The sequence below is a fragment of the Diabrotica undecimpunctata genome, chromosome 11 (assembly GCF_040954645.1).
Source record: "Diabrotica undecimpunctata isolate CICGRU chromosome 11, icDiaUnde3, whole genome shotgun sequence".
Classification (NCBI taxonomy): domain Eukaryota; kingdom Metazoa; phylum Arthropoda; class Insecta; order Coleoptera; family Chrysomelidae; genus Diabrotica; species Diabrotica undecimpunctata.
Genome location: NC_092813.1, coordinates 14,492,989 through 14,515,305, shown reverse-complemented (window position 1 = coordinate 14,515,305; position 22,317 = coordinate 14,492,989). Strand labels below are relative to the sequence as shown.

Here is a 22,317-nt window from a genome sequence, read left to right as displayed (position 1 = left end):
CAAGAAGGTGGACCAATATCAACACCAAGTCCAAAGAACAAAATGGAGTCGTAATCATCAATAAAACCAAAGAAAAATCCTTTGGGGATCTAATGACAGAGGTAAAAAACAATCTGACAGGAAGAAAGGACATTGACATTAAAAGGATCAGACAGACTAGAGACCAAGGAATATCACTGCGAGTTGGTCGGAGGAAAGGAAATGGCGGAAGAAGTGAAGAAACTTCTCTCTGATAATACATGCGTGCCGAGAGCAGTGGCAAAAGAAGGCATCGTGAAGAGAAGAATCTTGGTACAGGAAATCTCACCCAATACAACGAAGAAAGAGATCCAAAAGGCCACAGAGGAAGCAGCTGGCAAAGAGCGGGCCTGTGACATTATAAAAATTTGGACCGAGACACGAGGCGCAGTAAGAGGGATGATGAGTGCCGTAATCGATGTGGATGAAGACGCTGCCGAAAAGATCTTGAAAATGAAAAGAATAAAAGTAGACTAAACATCCTGCCGAGTAATAAAATCAAGGGTAGAAATACCAAGATGCCTGAGATGTCTTTCTTTTGGACACAAACAATGGCACTGCAAGGGGCAGAACAGAAGAGGATGTTGCTTTCGATGTGGCAACAGGACTAGTCCCAAGAACAGTACGAGAGTGTAAAAGAGAGCGCGAAAAAGTCTAAGGTTTAGAATGGGCAAACAAAGAAAACATGACTCGAGAACTGAGAGTGCTCCAAACTAATGTGGGAACGGCAAGATTAGAACATGATCTTGCTGAGACTGCCGCAGTGGAAAAGAACATCGATGTGCTGGTGACGGCGGAACCAAATCCAACAGCGGTGAAAAGAAGAGGATGGTTTGTAAATACGACCGGGAGGGCTGCTGTACGAAAAAGAAGGATATGTGATTGTTCGGATGGAGGGGGTGCGGTTGGTCTGCTGTTATATTTCTCCAAACGTGACGGTGGGCGAGTATGAGATGAAGATAGACGAGATCATGCAGGAAGTGGGAAACACACGAGGAGAATACGTACTGCTGGGAGATTTTAAAGCAAAAGCAGCGGAGTGGGGATCTTCCATCACCAATACTCGAGGCAGGATACTGGATACTAACTGACTGGGTGGGTCCTCTAGACCTAGTGCTTCTAAACACAGGTCTGGAACCTACGTTTGTTAGGAGAGGTACAGGTACGTACATCGACGTGACCATGGCGACACAAGAAATAGGGGCGAAAGCAAGAGGCTGGAAAGTTTTGCCAGACTACACTGGAACTGAACATCAGTACATTTTATTCTCGATAACTGGAACGAGGACCACTAACACGTTCCGTGCATCCGGGACGTCGGTGGGCAGATGCAGCGATGGGAATGACTGGAAAGTATACGAGGAGCTAATGAAATGAAGAGTGAGCATAATGCAGGGTCAATCACCGACAGTGGAAAGCCTGGAGAGAGTCATTAAAGAAGCGATGGAAGGAAGCAAGATTGGTCGCCAAGATGTCAACAGGATGCTATATTGGTGAAATGCTGACATCGAGGACCTAAGAAATGTATGTATAGCAATGACAAAAAGGTTAACAAGAGCAAGAGGTAGAGCAGAAATCCGTACAGAAAAAGAAGGCACTGGAAAGAATTGTGTGAAAAGCTGGATGAGGACATCTGGGGTCAGGGATACAAGATCGTCATGAAGAAGTTCCATGAGTATTCTCCTTACGAAATGCCTATGGTCAAGAAGCTTGAGGTAACAAGACAGCTCTTTCCGAACGGCAGATGTCATGGTTTATGGACGGATGAAGAAGCGGAGCGGGCTGTACCCTTTACCATGGATGAACTTATCGAAGGATTGGGTTCACTGAAGACTCGTAGGTCCCCCGGACTAGATCATATACCACTTGAGGCGGTGAAGGGTCTAGGACGGGTAGAACCTGCGTGGCTTCTGGAACACATGAATGCACTGCTGGAAGCACAAACCTTTCCTGAGCCTTGGAGGGCATCGAGGTTAATACTGCTTCCCAAAGCTAGGGAAAGGTATCGCCCCATCTGTCTTCTTCCATGCATCAGTAAGCCGTATGAAAGGATGCTACGAGTACGCATAGACGTCATGAGTGAGAGGTCAGGTGGTTTATCTCGGAGGCAATTTGGTTTTTGTAAAGGGAAAAGCACGATTGATGCAATCATGAGTGTACTCGAAGCACTGCGCAACAGAGGGGATGAACATCGCTGGGCGGCCCTGCTGTTGTTTGATGTTAACAATGCATTCAATACGTTGCAGTGAAACGAGGTAATGAAGGCAATGGAGAAGAGAGAATGTCCTGGTTACCTGATGAATGTGGTGGCGGAGTATCTGTCCGGGATAATCCATAAGATTATGGAAGGAATGTGTCCGCGGCAGGCTTATGGACCATCACTGGATGTGTTCCGTTACATGTTTTGGCGGTGGAAAGAAAAGAGCTTTATAAGAGAAGAGGCCCAAACCTTACTGTGGCCGAGAGAAGACAGGAAAGGTCAGTTGGAAGATGGCAAGAAGAATGGAACAACACGGAGGATGTGGACAGTGGACGAAAATGCTGATACCGAACATAAGAGATTGGGTGGACTGCGGCCACAGGAGACTGGATTATTTCCTGACGCAGGTGCTCACAGGACACGGGTGTTTTAGGGCCTACCTCTATAGGATCGGAAACGCTGATACAGATAAATGCCTATGAAAATGGAATGAAAGACAGGTGTGAATTTTGTTACAGTGAGAGAAACGATAAAGAGAATGATTGAAAATAAATTAGTTTGAACTAACATACACAGCTATATTCGTGCAGTGATCAAGAAAAAGGAAGAGGAAGAAAGACAGCTGGACCAACGCTAAAGGTAAGAGTGAATGACGCTGAAAGGTGAAGCTAGAAAAGTGAGTCACAGTGTATGAGTTAGAAAATGCCTGAGTCAGACTGTGGAGAAGGAGGAAGTGCCCATCTGGGAATGATGCCGAACTAGGAGCGATGAGTGTCTTCTACGCGCTACCTGGAACGAGACAGGGAGCCTCCTTATAGGCGTTTGGCGTAGACTCGGCAACGAGAGAGCATTTTAAAGTACCTCGGGAACTATCGCCGGGAGTACGAAGAACGAATCCTATACTAAAGACTGAGATGTCTTTGAAAGATTCCAGATCCCCCCTCTATAAAGGCGAAAAAAAAAAGAATATTTTTGTTAGGTTTGTACCAGAAATTACAGGAGACATAGAAACAAAGAAAAGTTACGATGGTGGAATAATAACAGGTTGACTGCGTTCCGAAAATATGTCAACCAAAGAACAGTGCGTTACTCGTCCCCCAGGACCAGTGGCTTGACGCGAACACGGTGCGTTACCCACCGTCGGGGACCGGTAATGACGTAATTAGTTTTTACATTTTTCAGTTTTATAATATAAATTATACGAGTTTTAAGATCAATTATTAACAGTAAAAACATTTTAAAACTTACCATTGTCATTCGTTTTTTGATCAGGTTTCCTGTTAACAATATTTTAAAATATCCAGACAGCTTACTATTTTTTACAGATTTAGATCAAAAGATCAAAACTTCTTAATATTTTATTAGTATAAATGATATTTGAAAACAAAAAAACACGTAAACTAAATAATATTTATGTCCTTAGTTATTAAACAAAAAAAAAACATAAAGTTTCAGGAAAATAAAAGATATTCATTCCTGAACATAGGATCTTTCGACCAATATAAACTTATTGCGGAACCATCGACTAATCCCATAACTATACATATTGAAAAAAAAAAACGTTTCAGTTCGGCTATATCGCAGTCAACCCAGTAACGTATACGTGATTTTAATCGATATATATTTAACAACATTTCCCGAGCAATTCTATTTGTTTCAGTAACAATATTCTGTAAAAGATCATCGGTTACAAATAACTTGTAAGCGTCTATAGGACTTTTTATTTCATTAACGTTAAAACTTAATATAGGCATATCTTGATATTGATTCAACTCACCAGTTTTATTGTCACTCTCACCTATATCATGCCACTCGTTTTCATCATCATTTTCAGATTTTGACATTTTTTCGTTATCAATTTTTGTCTTATTATCATCGTCGAATAAATCACTCTCACTTATATCGCTGTACGATTCATCTGAAGAAAGAACATAGCTTTTGTCGATTACAGAATCGTCCGAATCAAAAGGATCGTCCCGTTCATTTTCACTGTCATTATTTGGCAACTCTGCAAGCACATGGTCTCTTAAATCAGTTGGACTTTGGCACGAATTTACAATACTTGGGAATTTACTTTACATATTTTTTATTTTTAATTGAAGTACTCGGTTCGTTACACTCTACCGTTTTTCTTTTGTTTGTATCAGCTCTTTGAGCTAAAAACAAAATCTTTTAACGCGAGATGACATTTTTAGACTAGTAAAACTACGTAAAACACGGACGTAAACACACCTGCTATTGAAATACAAACAATACTAAATGTCGATTGACTGCGCAAGCATGCAGATATATAAATATGCACCGGTCCCGCAGGACCGGTCTCGCACCCGAGTAACAAATTGTAATCTCTGTGCGTTACCGGCCTCCAAAGCCCGGTACATTTTTTCTGTGAGAAATGTTTAGAATCTTAAGACTTTAAAACTTTAAAACAAACAAATATTAACGAAGATATGCCTTTCTCAATTTTTAAAAGCTTGCAGTTTTCACATGCCGCACTTTAATAATAACGAACACCGGTCCCAGGGAACCGGTAACGCAGTAAACCTGTTAAAAAATATTTTAGATACTGTAATGTGTAACTCCACTCCTATCACATTTTTAAGGATTGGAAAACCAAACAATCGCTTCCCTAGGATGATAAAGGTCATTATGCAAAATAAACATGAAACCAAACATATGTTGAAAAACAAAAAGAAACTTTTACAATACGTTCCTTTAAAAAACGGTTCCATTATCGACCATAAGACTTCGAATCAAATAGAATGCCTAAAAGAACTTCGAGTGGAACTGAAACAGAGAAAATCGAATGGAGAGGAAAATTTAACCATAAAATATATACAAGGTGTCCCGAAAATTGTAAACTTTTGTCACTAATTCTAATATTTCAGGTTTTCATAATTGGCTCTGTTTCTATACTAATCTAGCTACTTTAAATTTCAAATTTAATGAATTTGTATGCAACATTTAAAACCTAAATCCTCAAATAATTCTTATCAATGAAACATGGTTAACACCAAATGATCTTGACTCTCTTAATAACATTGATAATTATTTCCTTTATAGGGGTGATTTTCGTAATAGACGTGGAGGAGGAACTTGTATCTACTTTTCTTCAGAAATTACTAATAATTTCTCTGTTACTGTCCCTAATATGGAACTTCTTGAGTAGATAGACTACCTATGTCTGAGCTCATCCCCTAAATTGCAACCCCTAAAATCGCAACCCCCGGTCTTAAGTTCCAAACGGCTTAACGTAGGATGACGTACGAGGGCTCGTTGAAAAGGGGATAAAAAATGGGGTTGAACGCAGTATGTGCCGTGCGCATCGGAGCATGCCAAAAGGTCATTACGTCATATCTTTGTTTCTATTGGTCCGATCGGGGCGTACGAGGGCTCGTTGGAACGGGGAGGAGACGGGGACACAAAAAACAAAGATGGCAGCATTGCCAAATGGGCGCTAGAACGTATCTTTGTTGCTATTGGCATGATTTTGACGTATGAGGTGTAAAATGAAAGCGTAGGTGACACAGAAGCCATGTCAACGATCAGTATGAACATTCTTCTTCTTCTTCTTATCCGTACAGTGCCTAAGAGAACGTGACATCCGACGTAGAACGTGACATTCGACGCAGAACGTGAAATGTCGCGTGAAATGACGTGACATTCGACGTAGAACGTGAAATGCCACGTGACATTCGACGCAGGACGTGACATTTGACGTAGAACGTGAAATGTCACGTGACATTCGACGCAGGACGTGACATTCGACGTAGAACGTGAAATGTCACGTGACATTCGACGCAGGACGTGACATTCGACGCAGGACGTGACATTCGACGTGGAACGTGAAATGTCACGTGACATTCGACGCAGGACGTGACATTCAACGCAAGACGTGACATTCGACGCAGGACGTGACATTCGACGTAGAACGTGAAATGTCACGTGACATTCGACGCAGGACGTGACATTCGACGCAGAACGTGAAATGACGTGACATTCGACGTGGATCGTGAAATGACACGTGACATTCGACGTAGAACGTGACAGTTATGTGACATTCAACGCAAGACGTGACATTCGACGCAGAACGTGACAGTTATGTGTTAGTCAAGATGTTGCTTGACATAAAATGTGACATTCTACATAGGACATAGTTAGTAGTAATATGAATCCCATCGAGTACATACATAGAGTAATAGAATTTCAAAGTAAACTTGATCGGTTAAAGATCGACATTAAATCATATGAGGATTTTAAACATATTACAAGACAATTAGATAACCTGCATTTTGACAACAAAACGTGGAAACCCGAAGAGTTGAATCTACAGCAGCAGCAGCAGCAGCAAGACACCTGGGCCTGTAGAAAACTGCCACCAGCTACATATCCATTAAGACGTATTCAACCAATACCATGTTTGTCAGCAACAACAACACCACGGGTGTCAGCAGCAACAACAACAATAACACCAGCGAGTATATGAAAAGTGAAATAGATAATGTCTTTACAATGTCCTGTGTAATATTAGCATCTGTATTTATCTTAATTTTAAAAATTATTTTTGAAATTGTAAGAAGAAAATTTGAATCTTCATGTAATATAAGACTCAATCAATAAAGATGTTTTAAATAAAAAAAAAACGTTTAATTTCTAATATATTTATTTATACATATACAAAAATTACAATGGTATTATGTTATTGGCAAACCAGTGACGTAGACGATCCACATTTCTTTCGGTACATGAAAATAATCCAGCGGCATGACATGGGTTTGCAGTAGGACCAACGTTTCCAGTAGCACGAGGCGTACCATCAAACTTGCAAACATCAATAATAATGGGAAAAACTCCAAAAACGTGACGTTTCTTATCCAAATATTCTGCTTTTTGTTCTCCTCGAACGTAGATGTAATCTGCTGCATACAACAACTTGGTTTCTAGTATTTCATTGATTTTGGACAATTCTACTTGCCCATCAGAGTATCGAATTCCAAGCAGTTTTTTCTCCACGTATGAGGCAGTCTTCTTATCCCCATTACTTAGCGCATTAAATGGTTTCTGAGGCAAAAAGATGTAATGACTTCGTTTAAAACCTATTTCAATGGTAAGTTCTTTGGGAACAAACCATCCGTCCACATCGAATCCCTGAATATCTACGAATGCTACTCTCATGATGACTGCTCGTTCACTACTGACAATTTATGCATCTAATTTAGACTTTTTACAATTTCGGTGAGAGGGAAGTACTCCATTACACAATCATGAATTATAATGCAATAAGCCTTGGTATTTTCGGGAAAACCATTATTCGCTTCAATATCGAGTTTTACGTCAACAGTGGATGCTTTCATGCTTTCTTCTTGTTTCGAACAATCGATGACAAACAATGCGTGATTCTTGAAAGCTGAGAAATCGAGTAGAGGTCGCTTTTGTTGGGAATGTATGTAGCTAGGATAAAATTCGGTATAGTTGAAATAGGCCTCATTGTAGTCAGTTTTGCTAAAATCCAACTGCATTCTCTCGTTTGGCCAATATTCTCCATTTAAAGATAATCTGATACTTTGAATATCGACATTGTCAAATAAGGTGGGATCAGCTGAATTCTTGTCACGTTTGTTGGTTTGAAAGAAAACAATGACATAACGGGGTCTTTCCACTGCATTGCTAGTTTTTACAGCCCAAACTTCACGTCTAGCGCCTTTGGTAAGTGCTGGTAATTCATGCAATTCCCACTTTCTAAACGGAATAACTATAGGTTGATCTTGTTGAATGGATTTCATAAGTTCCAATTTAATATCATCATTGGGAAATATGTGCTTGACTCTGAGCTCAATATTGGTAATGTTAATCTTAACAGTTGTAACTTGGCCTTGAGTTTTTTCTTTGACAATTATGCAATCGTTGTCGTTTCGAGCTCGAACTAGTCTTATTGTTTGACGACCACACGTAATCAAAGGATAATCATTGAAAATGTTGAACACATGCTTAAGAGGCATCTGTATGTTGAATGAATGATCAGCAGCGTGTAGAATTGGATCCCTAGGGTAATTCCAGCCTGCCATTGCCATATGACCGGAATCTTCTTGAGTATAACATGTCATAGCACGTACAGCGCTTACGATACCAGGATCCCGCACTGTTTCCATCTCCCTTGCGCTTTCGCTGTACGTACACGAATCGAAAAGAAAAGCACCAACATTATTTGCTAGTTTAACGTCACCAGTTCCGTTAATTGCGAGCGATCCTTTAATACATAACAAGGTTTCGCTCATTGCAAAGAACGAGTCGACTTGATTGATGCTAAATTCCACAATGTCATTGCAATTGAATGATTTGATGAATGGTGCATATGTTCGGTATTCGGCCTTTCGAATCGACTCGTCAAATATCGGCTTACGATAAATATCAAATATTGGAGGCATTATGCTGTTTGAACGTGATCGTTTTCCATACATAGTTGTCATGTTTTCAGTTTAAAACCAAGTGATTGCAAAAATAATTTGTTTGCAAACGTAAGATGTTGCCGCTTAGATGAAGACGTAAGATGTTGCCGCTTAGACGGTTGCTCAACTAATGGTGTACTATGAGCAGTAGATTGCCTTATTAATAATCCCATTTCCCTCTTGATCTAAGTTCCAGCACCAATGTGCTCTGTTCTCCTCTAAAGTTTACAGGTCGTCCTTCTTGATCGACAGCCAACACTGTGATATTGGTAATTTCTCGTTGCGGTACAACAGGTAAATACAACAAATTGTGTGGAGTTTCGTCAATTGCGTACCCAGGATTTGATTGTATGACAAATTCGTAGATCGTGTGAGCAGGTCTGTTACCATCGAAGGCTCCGGTACTAATGTTGCATTCAAAGCGTATGCTAGATACTTTAATAATCCTAACAGGTCGATCTGAAGAATGCGTCTGTCCTGGATTTAGTAGTGCAGGAGAAAATCCCAATACTGTACCAAGACTGTCAGGTTGCTTAAACGAAATCTTATATTTGCTGAAAATTTGACACTGCAACGTGTTATGGTTAGGTTTTAGACTAAATATCGTTTCGGGTTTAAGCACATTATCAGCACCCAATTTCTGTTGTATGTATTCTTCAATATCGGCAATTTCATAACATCCATCGGGGATATCAAATTGTTGCAATTTGTTTTTGTCATTGTAGTAATAAAACTTGGTATTTTCAATGTTTCGTATACTGTTGTAGGAATGGAAAAATCGAAGAGCTATCTCATAATCTTTGTTCGGATCCAACACGATCGGTGTGGGAGGTTGAAATGAGAATATGTAATTGGTGCTGTCTACTCTCAACAACTGCGACATGATGACTGACTCACGTTAATGTATTAATAGGTTATTATATTAGAAAAAAAAAAAAACAACAATATTTACTTTAATAGTTTTATTTGTTCCAAAGCAAGTTTACAAAAATAACATGAAGCTTGAGAATTAGGTGGGCCATCCCAGTGAGTCCTCCAATCCGGTCTGTTATAATGTACGAAGCAGGGAAGTAGTATCTTTAGGTTAAATTCTCCTCGATATTCTTTAGGCAATTTATGCCATATGTTTAACAATTCGTAAGGTCGTACAGTTCGTGTAATATAATCTAGCGGTATGTATTTTAGTTCTTCTTCACTGAATTCTGTAAAACATTTTTTGTAAAACATATGGTCCATAAGCAGTTCTGTACTTTTAGTAGGCTCCATTATATAAAAACTTTAAGCATAAATGTCCACAAATAATTTGATTGTATGTTTGATACTGATGGTTATTATAGGAAATGTTGGCACGTGCACCACCCAGATACTTAACAAGTTCTTTGGTCGGCTTCAAATTACCAAATGAATCGAAATACTCTACGTTGTTGTTTATCTTTCTGTATGCTACCCAATGTGTTCCGTTATGTGTGGACACATCCAAGTTTACTATTGCACATTCTCGTTGTCGAGGACCGTCTCTAGGCAGAGCGTCATTCATGAAAACACCTCGAAAATGTGGTATTTTAAGGATCTTCGCATAATGTGCAATCTCCACATCATATAGCGGACGATTGGGTAGCTTTATTGGAAGTTTTTTTTCAAATATAAGCCGAATCCACCGCTCGGTTTCTTACGTAGGTACAGACCCGAACCGATGTGTTCCATTGCCCTGTTATGGCGAATATCCTCCTCCAATTTCTTTTGAGCATTCTTAGCGTCGACTACTGTCTTCGCCACCCCAGCTGCACCCCCCGCTAAAGCCCCCAAAGCGGAAAGGCCCGCAAATAGAGGTATGAGGGGTAGAAAACCTCCGGATTTTAGTGGTAGCACTCGTGGAATATCAACTTCTTTACGACCGCCAAGTCTTTTGATTATGGATTTTGCTATTCGTACAGCAGTCAAAGCAGTATCTGTTAACGATGCTCCCCTTTTCATGGACTTTGCAATTTTTGAGACAACATCTCGATTGAAAGAGTAACGTCCCCGTCTTCCACGACGACGAGAGCATCCCATCCCCAACTTTCTTTTCGTTTTCATTCCGCCAGTTACAATTAAAGCAGCACTTTTTTCACCAATGCTAGCGTCTTTCGACTTGAAGCGCTCCCAAGCTCTATCTTCCAATTCTTTATCGGCCTTGTGACGTTCTTCGAGAGATGAATGCTGCGAATAAGCGATATCGTGTCGTTTGCAAGCTGCGTCTAATGGATTAATTCCTGGATCTCCACGTGCAAGACGTTTTTTTAGTTTTGTTCCGGGTCCACAATACTGATAACCAGGAATATGTAGTTCAACTGGAAGTTTATTAATTAGAGAGTTCACGAGACCTCCTCCTTTAACAACCAACATTGGACTGATGTCATGCAAGTGGTGACATCTATAATATATATTACCGTACTTATGTACTACACTTGCCACATGATGAAGGTCGTTCAGCAAGAGCAGACGCTACCAATTGATAATTTGGACATTGTCCAAAAAACAACCAACAGTAAACGCTACCGAAATTGCTACCGAATTCATTCAGAGCGATTATTTGCGGTCCAAGTGGGTGCGGCAAAACGAATGTTATGCTATCTCTTCTATTCAATCCGAATGGCGTCAAGTTTAAAAATGTCTATGTTTATTCAAAATCCCTCTTTCAACCGAAATACCAACTACTGCAAGATGTAATAGCGCAAGTTAAAGATGTAGGATATTACCCATTTAAAGACAACGAAGAAATTATTAGTCCCAGCGAAGCTAAACCTCACTCTGTGTTTTTATTTGACGATGTTGCATGCGATGGTCAGCAAAAGATTCGCGAGTATTATTCCATGGGTAGGCATAAAGATATCGATGCCGCTTATTTATGCCAAACATATTCAAAAATACCGAAGCAGTTAATTAGAGACAACTGTAACATGATTGTACTATTCAAGCAAGATGAGATAAATTTAAAGCATGTATTTGATGAGCATGTATCACCAGACATGTCATTTGATGAATTTAAAAAAATTTGTTCTGAATGTTGGTGTGATAGGTATGGTACTCTGGTAATTATAAAAGATTTTGCTCTCAATAATGGCCGATATCGCAAAGGATTTGATAAATATATAAAATTGTAAGATAATTGTTTAGTTGTCAACACAATGTCAGATGATACGGTTGCCATTGCGCTTCGCAAGAAGAAAGTCGCCGAATTGGCTAGATCAATTCGCAAAAAATATTTGGCATTAAAATTAGGTCGAACAGAACAAGATGAGTCCCTAAATAAACTGTTTAAACCACTCTCGAAACCTCTCAAAGATATTGCACAATCATCAAAAACGTTACATCATACTATCACTAACAAGTTTGAACAAGTTAAAAAAGAAGAAGAAGTGAAAAAGGAAGAGGAGGAGGAGGAGAATAGTGATGATGATGATGTATTTCTTGATGCACCTGATCTAGCGGTACCTAATGAAAACATTATTCAAGAACCAATCGAGATTCCGATGGATGCCACAGACGAATATATTGATCAATATCCTTCAATAAGTCACAAGTACATAAAAGAATATTTAATAAAAGACGATAAAATTGATAAAAACTATGGACCATTTTACGATTCTATTAGTGGCTGGATAATGGGAAAACGTCGAATAAACTTTGACAAACGCAATGGAGACATAATAATAATTCGAGAACGTGATTTAGAAGAACGTAGGTTAGGTGGTACGCCAGGTCTATATCAACTTTTATTTTATGCCAACTCTGAACAGTATAATGATGAGGATTTACAAAAGTATAAAACACTGTTGAAAAACACAGAGATTCATCTGGATACTTTAGGACGTCTTAAAGGTTCTAGTGGAGAAAAATACCATTCTATTATTAAACCTCTATTCAAACCATCTGATGCAGCAATGAAAAAGCATGCAACTCGATCCAAAAAAGAACTCGAACACAGAACGAAAACAACAACACGATCATCCTTATCTACGGCCAAAGGAACGGGATTGGATGACTCTCGTTTAACATACAACACTGCTCCCATGGAGTATATTTATTGGGATGATCCAAATGAGTTAGTTGAACGTCTTAAACTATTGGTGGCTTCGAAAGACGCCGGCAACACATCTCTCGACAACGAAATCGTAGCAATCATCAATGAACTAAAAGAAGCTAATATAATAGAGTAACTGGGAATGTCAGTATCATTTCCACTATGAGTGTCGACAAATTCGGTCATCACTCTCGTAACAGTAGTAGTAGTAATGCCCAAAAGGTGGCACGAGTTACATTTCCACATACGTCTGACGGAAATATTAATGCCGAAAATGTGAAAATTTGCAATGTCAAGGATCCATCAGACAATGACGATGCTGCAACGAAAAAATACGTTGATAAACAAATCAATGAGTTGCGTAAAACCACACTTCCACTTCTCGAGTGTGAGACCAGAATCAAAGATGACCTGAATACATTTAAAAGGGAAATGGAGGAATCTCTAGACACTGCTACAAAATTATTTGCAGATGATATACGTGATTTAGGAAAAGAACTGGATGATATACATAACACCGCACTTCCCCTTCTCGAACAAAAGTGGCAGGAAATAATGAAAAATGATTTGAATACTCTAAAAAAGGATACGGAGAACAATATAAATATGTTGAACAAACTAATCCAAAATGATTTGAATACACTGAAGAAGGATACGGAGAACAATCTAAAATCTGCTCTCGAGCAAAAGGTACAAAAAATAATCAAAGATGGTCTGAATACACTAAAAAGTGATACGGACAACAGTATAAATATGTTGAAAAAAAAATAATCCAAGATGATTTGAATACGAAAAAGGATATAGAGGATTCTCTTGAGCAAAAGTTACAAAAAATAATCAAAGATGGTCAGAATACACTAAAAAATGATGCGAAGAACAGTATAAATATGTTGAAAAAAATAATCCAAGATGATTTGAATACACTGAAAAAGGATATGGAGAACAATCTAAAATCGGCTGCAGAAACAGTTGCAAAGCATACGATGTACGATATAAAGCTGGAACAGAGGATAAAACAAGTGGAACAATCATTAAAAAGCATAGTAGATAGCGTTCATTCATGGGATATAGACAAACGTCTTAAGGTAGTGGAAGGTGTGATGAAAAAATAATGTCTAAAGAAAAGAAAGAGGTGGTGAACGAATTGCATAAACCAGCACGAAAAAACTATCCTCGTCGTCGAACAATAATCAAAGGAATCGATGACTTGTGGCAAATGGATTTGGCTGAAATGCGTCCTTATGCACATCAAAATAAAAATTACAAACTAATACTAGTTGTAATTGATTGTTTTTCAAAATGTGTGTGGACACGTCCTCTAAAAACGAAGACTGGTGAGGAAATTACTCGGGCATTTTCGGATATTCTCGCTCATACTCGACGAGTCCCAAAAAACTTACAATCTGATCAGGGAACCGAATTTTACAACAGAAAATTTCAAAATTTAATGAAAAACCATGAAATTAATCATTACAGCACCTACACGATCAAAAAAGCTGCTATTTGCGAAAGAGTTATTAGAACGTTGAAAGCAAAGTTGTACAAGTATTTCAGTTTACATGGATCGTACAAATGGTTAGATGCTCTACCCATAATCACCGAGGAATACAACAACACAAAACACAGTAAAATAGGATACAAACCGTCTCAGGTTAACAAATCCAACGAAAAAGCCATTTTAAACAAAAGTTATACTCATTTAAAGATTGCCGGTCCACGAAAGTTTAAAGTTGGCGACATTGTACGGGTATCAAAGGCAAAACATTTCTTCGAAAAGGCATACACGCCCAATTGGACTACTGAATTATTTAAAATTGTACAAGTTAAGATAACAAATCCTATAACGTATTTGCTCGAAGACATGCAAGGTGCGCCGATTAGTGGCGCTTTTTACGAAGAAGAATTGCAGAAAACATCAAGCCCTGACATATACCTGGTCGAAAAAGTACTCAGACGAAAAGGCAATAAGATGTATGTGAAATGGTTAGGAATGGATAGCAAACACAACAGCTGGATAAATAAATCGAATATAGTTTGAGGATCTATATTTCGATTCGCCGCGTAGACATACACTTTTCTAAAAAAGGCTTACAATTAACCACAAGGAGTGGGGAATGACAAAAGTATAAATTTAAGACAAACTACGATGTTCAGTTTACACCCATTTCGTCAACGGTATTCGAAACAAGAAGATGATGATGAGCTCTCAAGATAGTGGTTATGACAGTCAGCCTGTTAATTTCGATGATGATAGCAGTGAATTTAGTATAGAATTTGACTACGATGAAGATGGTCAACCACCTAGTCCTGGCGCCGAATTAGATCGAGTATTGGCAAAATTTGAAGCAGCAGCCACAAATGAAGTATATTGTTTATTGGAAACTACATATCCAATGAGCTCTCTCCATATAAAAATTGGTCTATCTCCAGCTCGAGATTTTTCACCATCCATCATTCTGTGTAAACATGGTAATTTTAAAAGAATCAGTTTAAGCACATTCGAGTGGGAAGCCATAATTGAGTGGTTTAAAGAAAAAATGAGTGATTTTTTCCAAGCAGATCTACCGACTTATGCGGATGAGTATGATCCCATCGAATTTATGTGTGGTGATTTTTGCAAACTAAGACAATTGGTGATGGAAAATGTAAAGTTGCTAACAATCGAGAAATTTGGAGCCGCATTTTATTTGTGGGAAGATGACGTCAACCAAATTATAGAAGCAGACCAGAGCATGATGTCGCATAGAGTGGTGCTGTTAAAGAGTTTACAATTTCACGAATACTATATAAACATTTCAACTTTCATCAAGAACAATTTTGGTGCTATAGACTCTTTACATGGACCAGTTGAAGCCTTCGCAGCATATTGCAATATTTGTCCAAACACTTTGTTAAGTTTAGCTTTAAAGGAATTTGTATATTATTATAAAATTAAAGTTGTAAATGATTTAACTGAATAAATAATATTAATATAAAAATGTTGTCTTTTATTTGTAATCTAACATAAATAAAACCAAAAAATGTAAGATTACACAAATTTATTATTATTAAAACTTACATTATAAAATTAATACTATTTTTTATATTTACAAAACTACAATTTACAAAAACTTTGCGATAAGTGACCTTTTCTCTTTTTGTTCTTATGAGTAGCCATATACTAAAAGAAGATAATTATGTATGCAAAGAGCATGTACATTGAACGGTCCAGGTAGTATCAAACAAGACATGATCAAACGAATTTTGACACCAATTATCTGTTTTTCTGCAACAACAAATACATGTTATTCAACAAGATAATGTCCCCACGGAAGCGTATTAAATGATTTTGGTATTAAGTACCTCTTATCGTCATAAGGACTTAGAGCCGTTTTGGATTGCTCGATGCTGAATACTGAGTGTTGGTACGACCGAATACATCTTTGGCTCGCGGTTTGAATTTTGAATTCTTTAAGACATTTTTCATAGTCTTCGTACGTAATTTTATTTCGAACGACGTTATATTTCACTCCTTTTGCTTTTTTCGTTATTCCCAAATTTCCTATGTCACATTCAATTCTCTCTTTGTTTAGTTGTTTTCTTTCTAGACGCTGTCTCTCTTTTTCCCTCTCCTCGTCAGTTATTTGCAGTTTAAATGTGTACATTTTTGATCGTAATCCAATAAAATGTGTAATTATTTTCTCATTTGCCTCATCCTTCATTAATCCGGGGATTTTTTTATTTAACCTTTCTATTTCGTATGGGTTGTTTTCAGCATAGTCTGAGGTATCGAATTTACTTGGATGCGCCTTTAAAACCTCTCTATATGCATCTGAACATTGCAATTCATAAATAAAGCTATCTGTATCCATGTACAGCAATGAACAGTTTTTCTCTCCCATCGTTGGAAGCATAAAGTTGTAGTGAAAATCATACATACATAATTTGGATATATCGAGGATTGCTGCGCCTATATACAGGGGTTTATTAAAGCATACTTCTGATTTCTTAAGTTCGATAGCTACCAAATTTTCGCTAAAGATCGTACGACTGTGAAATCGACTACTCGCAATCAAATTTTTGGCTCCGTACCTTCCATGCCACTTTTTACATAATTTTACAATACGATGACGTCTTTGATTCTGTAAAGTCTTTCCGAACACCGCATTATTCATTAGCTTGTAAAGATTTTTCTCGAAGCTACTTGTTGCTTTAGCTCTAAGTTGAGTATTCAAGTTAATGTACGGTCGCAGCCACGCAGATTGATTAAATTTTAAAACTTTATGTATCTTTGTTAAAATTAACCCGTTGGCTAATGCCTGTTTAAGATTTCTATAATGCATAATATATTTTGTTTTGGGATATAAGGTTGGTATTAACTTTGGTAATTTTGAACCGGGCGGAATGCGGTGTTCGGCAGCAAATGGAAAATCTTTATGTTTGTCGTGTAATTCGCGTGGATACTCCAAGTCAACTTGGAAAAAATAGCCCTCCTTTGCATCATCCTGTATTGACATAATATCTATATGGCCTTCGGGAAGATTACCAACACCAAATTTGGTTACGTCTTCGATCCACTTGAATCCTCCTATTGGTAAAGCTTCACTCATGGCCCAGCCATACAGATTGTTTACATCTAAATAGAGGATGTACTTAGAGGGCCGTGTGGGATCATACGACGAAATGTATTTGTTGTTGGCCTCCGAATATCTGTTGCTACAAACAGATATCCCACCTCTTATGGCTTTTTCCATAAACAAGATCATATCCACATCTTTTAGCAATTCTAATTTACATTGTGTATATTTGAGCATACAATCCCAAGTGTATCCTGGCATAGTATAATACCATGCTGGATCTAATTTATATGTGTCTCGACATTTTTGTCGAAACTGCTCAAACACATCAGCCAACAGCAGAATATCTGTTTTTAAATACAAATCGCTGTATTCCCCCAAATTTTTACAATTAAATTTCTGCCAAACATTTTGCGCATGAGCATACTTCTCTTCACTAATGTATTCATTATTTAACTTATTATAAAAATGGTTAATTGTGGGTAAAGAAGTTTCATCCAATTTTTCCAAACTATCAATATAATCGTAACAAAATACTCCTTTACAAGTTAACAAATTAAATGTATCATTATCTAATTGACTAAATTCTCGTTTTAAAATCTTCTTTTCTGATATATCTAAAAGAGATGCCAATTCATCGAGTGAAGCTCCCATAAATCTAAGTGAATCAATAAATCGTAATTTAATTTGATGTTCGTCAGATTGTAATGTAAATGAAATATATTTTTCTTTATTAATGGGAAGTAAGCTCAAGTGCCCATGCTTGCAAAGATCTATAATCATAAAATGCGAGTCGTAGCCACTAAAATTATGAAATACGATTGGGACGACAAACAATTTTTTAAAGTTCAAATTACATGCTTGGTGCGCAAATCCTCGTACTTGTCCCGTAAAATGATCGTGATCTACAACAATTGTATCTGTAGCCAAAAAGCGTTTGCCACAAATATGGCACAAAGTTGCCATATTTGTGTTGGGCTTTTCGACCATAGGTACAATTGTCTTTATTTTGGAATTTACAAATGTGGAAATTTCGGCCATTTCTTTTGCGAACCACTCCATGCAATTTTCACCTCTATAGCTATTAAAATAAGATAAACTATCATCGTAAGCACATTTCAAATAATAACCTGCACTAAAAGGTACATGTTTCTGATATTTTGCTGTTTTACTCACTGTGACATTGGAATCTGTAAAATTATGTAATTGGCATTCAAAATCAGCATAAACTATAAACGGAGTTGTTTGTTTGTATGTAAAATTGCGAAAAGCCACATGATCATATTTGGGAACAGTCATTCTGCATTTATTCACATCTGAACACATTTCTTCGTGCTCTGCTAGTTTGCTTTCACTGCTAAAATAGTTCAAACATCTATCACATATATATTTTTTACGTGTGTCTTTGTTTAATTGCGATTTTACTAATTTTCCCAAATCTTTAATCCAACAATAATGAAGGCGTATTTCAGTCTGATCGTCATCTTCTGGAAGAACATCGTAATCGTTTAATTTTGGAAAATATTTATCTTGTACTAGCAGCAAATTAACATGCTTTTCCATCTTTTGCGGTGTCAGTCTGGCAGGTACTACTTCGTAAAATTGTTTGTCCTTAACTACATTTAATTCTAAGACAAAAACATTAACTGATATGGCGTTTAATTTTTCGAATTTTGAAATTTGGTTTAATTGCATTGGGCTTTCTAATTTATCCGTTTGCAAAACAGTAGAATAATATGGATATTTCGAAACTCGTCCAGCATTTTTGTTAACAGGATACAGAGCGCTAACTATTGACCAATAAAAGCATGCCTGATCAACGTTATGCACATTAATGCACGCTCGTTTTTTCTGAATCTCTATTGGCAAGTCAATGAACGATGAACCATTTCCTATTTCTACTTTATTAATATTAACTTCTAATGAGATTACTTTAGACAGAGCAGCACCCGAATCTTTTTCTGCAAATTCAGACAGCTTTGTAAAAATTTTATCCCTAACATTTTCACTAAACCAAAGATGTAAATCGGTCGATGTGTCTATAATAGCATTTTTAGTGTTAAAATATTTTAAATCTAAACTTTCGGTATCACTTGATTTTTTAATGAATTCGCCGCAAAATGTAGTATTGACTTTAAGAATTCTATTTGTTTTTAAAATAATTTTAATTTTTCTACTAAAAATAATATAACAATCATTTAGGAACTGTGTTAAGTCCTTATGCACTAAATTAACTATAACTCCAGTTTTAATTCGACTAGCAAAACACGAAATGACATTTTCCCATTTAACTCTTGGGTTAAAATTGCGTAATTTTGAATTAAGCCCCAACCCAAAGTACTTATTATTGAAATTTAAAATAATTTGCCTAAAATGCTTAAAATGTCCTATGTAAGTTTGCAATTTTCTAACTGTTCCTACGGATAGTTTACTGTTTTTAATTACTTTACTACATCTAAACATTTGACTATTTAACCGTCTTGTCCAAACTTTACGATCTCTTTCAGTGAATTTATCGAAAATTATTTTACTAAGCTTTTTAATAATGTGCATCAAATCATCAGACTGTTTAATCACTTGTTTTATATGCATGGCTACTCACACAAACAAACAATAAGAAAAAATCACTTACCTTATTCAACTATCTTAAAGGATGCTAGGAGTCTGCTTTTTCCAATATCAACTTCCCCTTCGTATATCAGCGAATAGTTTCCGCTGTTGAGGTCCGTTATTGCTGCTTGGTAGGCTTTGGTTACCCGCTGTGGTAAGAAAACAACTTCAGCGCCCAAATCCAGCAGAACTGTATCCCCAAATTGTGTTGTTACCACCTTTGCACTGTGAATGGTAAATTTTTCTCCAATTTGCAGATCTTTAAGTTTTTTTATTGACTTACGTTCTGCAACCAAGGATGAATTATTTAGTTTTGATAGATCCATCTACAACAACAATAGAACAAACTATAGTTTTTCCGCTTAACGTGAATGGAGAGATGCATTACATACTCGGCAATAGAGAAGAACCATATACTACAAGAAATCGAACTACGAACAGCGGAGAATACTTCTTATAAAAAATAGCAGACGTGAAATGTTTTACAACACCCAAATAGATAAAAAGGACATAATAAATACAAAAACAGTATACATTTTTTATAAAATACTGCATGCAATACGACCAGAGAGATGTACAATTCACATAAAATACAATGATAAAAAGGGCATAATAAATACATAGAAATATACATTTTTCATAAAATACTGCATGAAATACGAACAGAGAGATGTACAATTCTCATAAAATACAATGATAAAAAGGACATAATAAATACATAGAAATATACAAAAGACAAAAACCGCTTACCTTTATCAGATATATGTAAGTCACTGCACACCGTATTGACTACTGCGAACTTATTGTTGTTGTATGTTTGCGATGCGAACTGTGACACCGTATGCGCTCCTCGGTCTTTTAAAGAACAGAGCAGCATATCGCCCCACGCGAGCCCAAGTTGCGTCAACCTAATGCGCCTACGGTACCATCAACTGATTCGTTTCATTGATAAGCAACACCTTGTGTTCTAGAAATGCTCATATTTATATATTTATTTTTATTTCTTCAACTAACTTTTATGGTATACAATAAATAGATATTGCGGTAAGCGAATCGTTGTTATCAATTTAGAATTTTGTTAATGTGGTTGCTGATATCATCATACATTTTACAAAATGTAGCAACTGCGGTTTTCTTTCCGGTGTACTTGTTTTTCCAATGATTAAAATAAAATTTGTTATCACACTTGTTTACGTGTTTTGAATTATGCGGTACCGCGTTATCACGAGGCTTCATCCTGTTTGCTAACAAATGCACTATTTTAACATATTATTATATTTTAAATATTTCAGTATATAATTCTGTTTTTGTGAATTTTGTATAAATAACTGTATTAACAATTTTTGGAAATTAGTATAAATCAAGATGCTTGTCTGTTTACATGCCTTATTGTTGCTCTCTGTATCTGTGTGTGTGTGCAGAGAATAGCACTCTGGAGTATGCTAGTTCTTTTCTTCAACGTTTTGGATACCTCTTCAGAAGTCTCTTACATTTATTCCTCTGGTTAGGATACACAATGCCTTATGAGACAATAAGTGAAACTATAAAACCTTGCGGTTGTATAGAAATATTCGAAATGAACGATTGGATCGATACTAGGACTGAGTACATATTATGTGAATCATGTAAAGAACAATTGACAAACCTGCGAATTGAAGATCAAAGGAGATTGGAAGCAGAACGAATACTTAGAGAAGAACGACTTTTACACATAAAAACGCAAATTGAGGCATTAACGGACGACGTTCAAATTAAATTACATCACATAATTAAAAATACTGATCGACGAAATACCCTTATCCGATATTTGAATAGAGGTTACCTGAGTAAAACGCTACTTGAACTACTAGGTTTTGTGAAAAAGGGATGATTTTGGCTGACATCTCCTAATCGCTTACTAAAGATGGAGGAAAATTATAAAGAAGTGCTTTTTTGGTACTAATGTAATGTAAATAAACAATACTTGTACATGTCTATGTCTTTTTTTTTTAATATAACAGTTTCAGTGTTGTATATATAACTTGTAGCTATATGTAACTCAATAATAAAAGACATTTTAATGAAAGATATGTATATTTCTCCTACGCATTACTACTGAATATGTTCTACGTAGAATGTCACGTTTTATATGGCAAGTTTCTAGATAAATTTTATAAAAATATAATTTGTATTAGTACAAGAGAATTGGGAATTTGACGTTGGTTCATTTTATGATGTTTTTAACCATAAATAATGATTGTATCGCACTTGGTCTGTAATTTTCGTAATATACATGAAAATACCTTTCTAATGGTATGCTGCACGGAGCACTTGGTGCAAAATTGAGCGAGTTAGGGTTTGCTAGAGATCAAACTGCGATAAGAGATTTTTCTATGCCAATGGTTTTGTTTTACCGTCAATAACAATAAATAAGCATTTATAGTT

At 36.9% G+C, this 22,317-nt stretch overlaps 1 protein-coding gene across 1 annotated transcript; it reads right to left on the bottom strand.

Annotated features, from left to right (window-relative positions):
• Nucleotides 1–3,874: 3,874 nt before the first annotated feature.
• Nucleotides 3,875–20,770, bottom strand: LOC140452702 (uncharacterized). The gene is made up of 5 exons (XM_072547023.1): nt 20,644–20,770; nt 18,460–19,244; nt 16,506–17,598; nt 3,996–4,226; nt 3,875–3,888 (listed from the first exon to the last, which is right to left on the bottom strand). Exons 1-5 carry the CDS (start codon nt 20,768–20,770, stop codon nt 3,875–3,877), a joined length of 2,250 nt encoding a protein of 749 aa, XP_072403124.1.
• Between the last annotated feature and the right edge of the window lie 1,547 nt (nt 20,771–22,317).

Excerpts from the sequence above, each read along its gene's own strand:
- LOC140452702 (XM_072547023.1), bottom strand. The coding sequence starts at position 20,770 with ATGCTGCTCTGTTCTTTAAAAGACCGAGGAGCGCATACGGTGTCACAG. Across the intron at positions 19,245-20,643 it reads CTTACATATATCTGATAAAG|AAAAAGATTCGGGTGCTGCT; the intron begins GTAAGCGGTTTT and ends CTGAATTTGCAG. Across the intron at positions 4,227-16,505 it reads GGTTTTAAAGGCGCATCCAA|AGTTGCCAAATAATGACAGT; the intron begins GTAAATTCGATA and ends ATGTGCTTGCAG.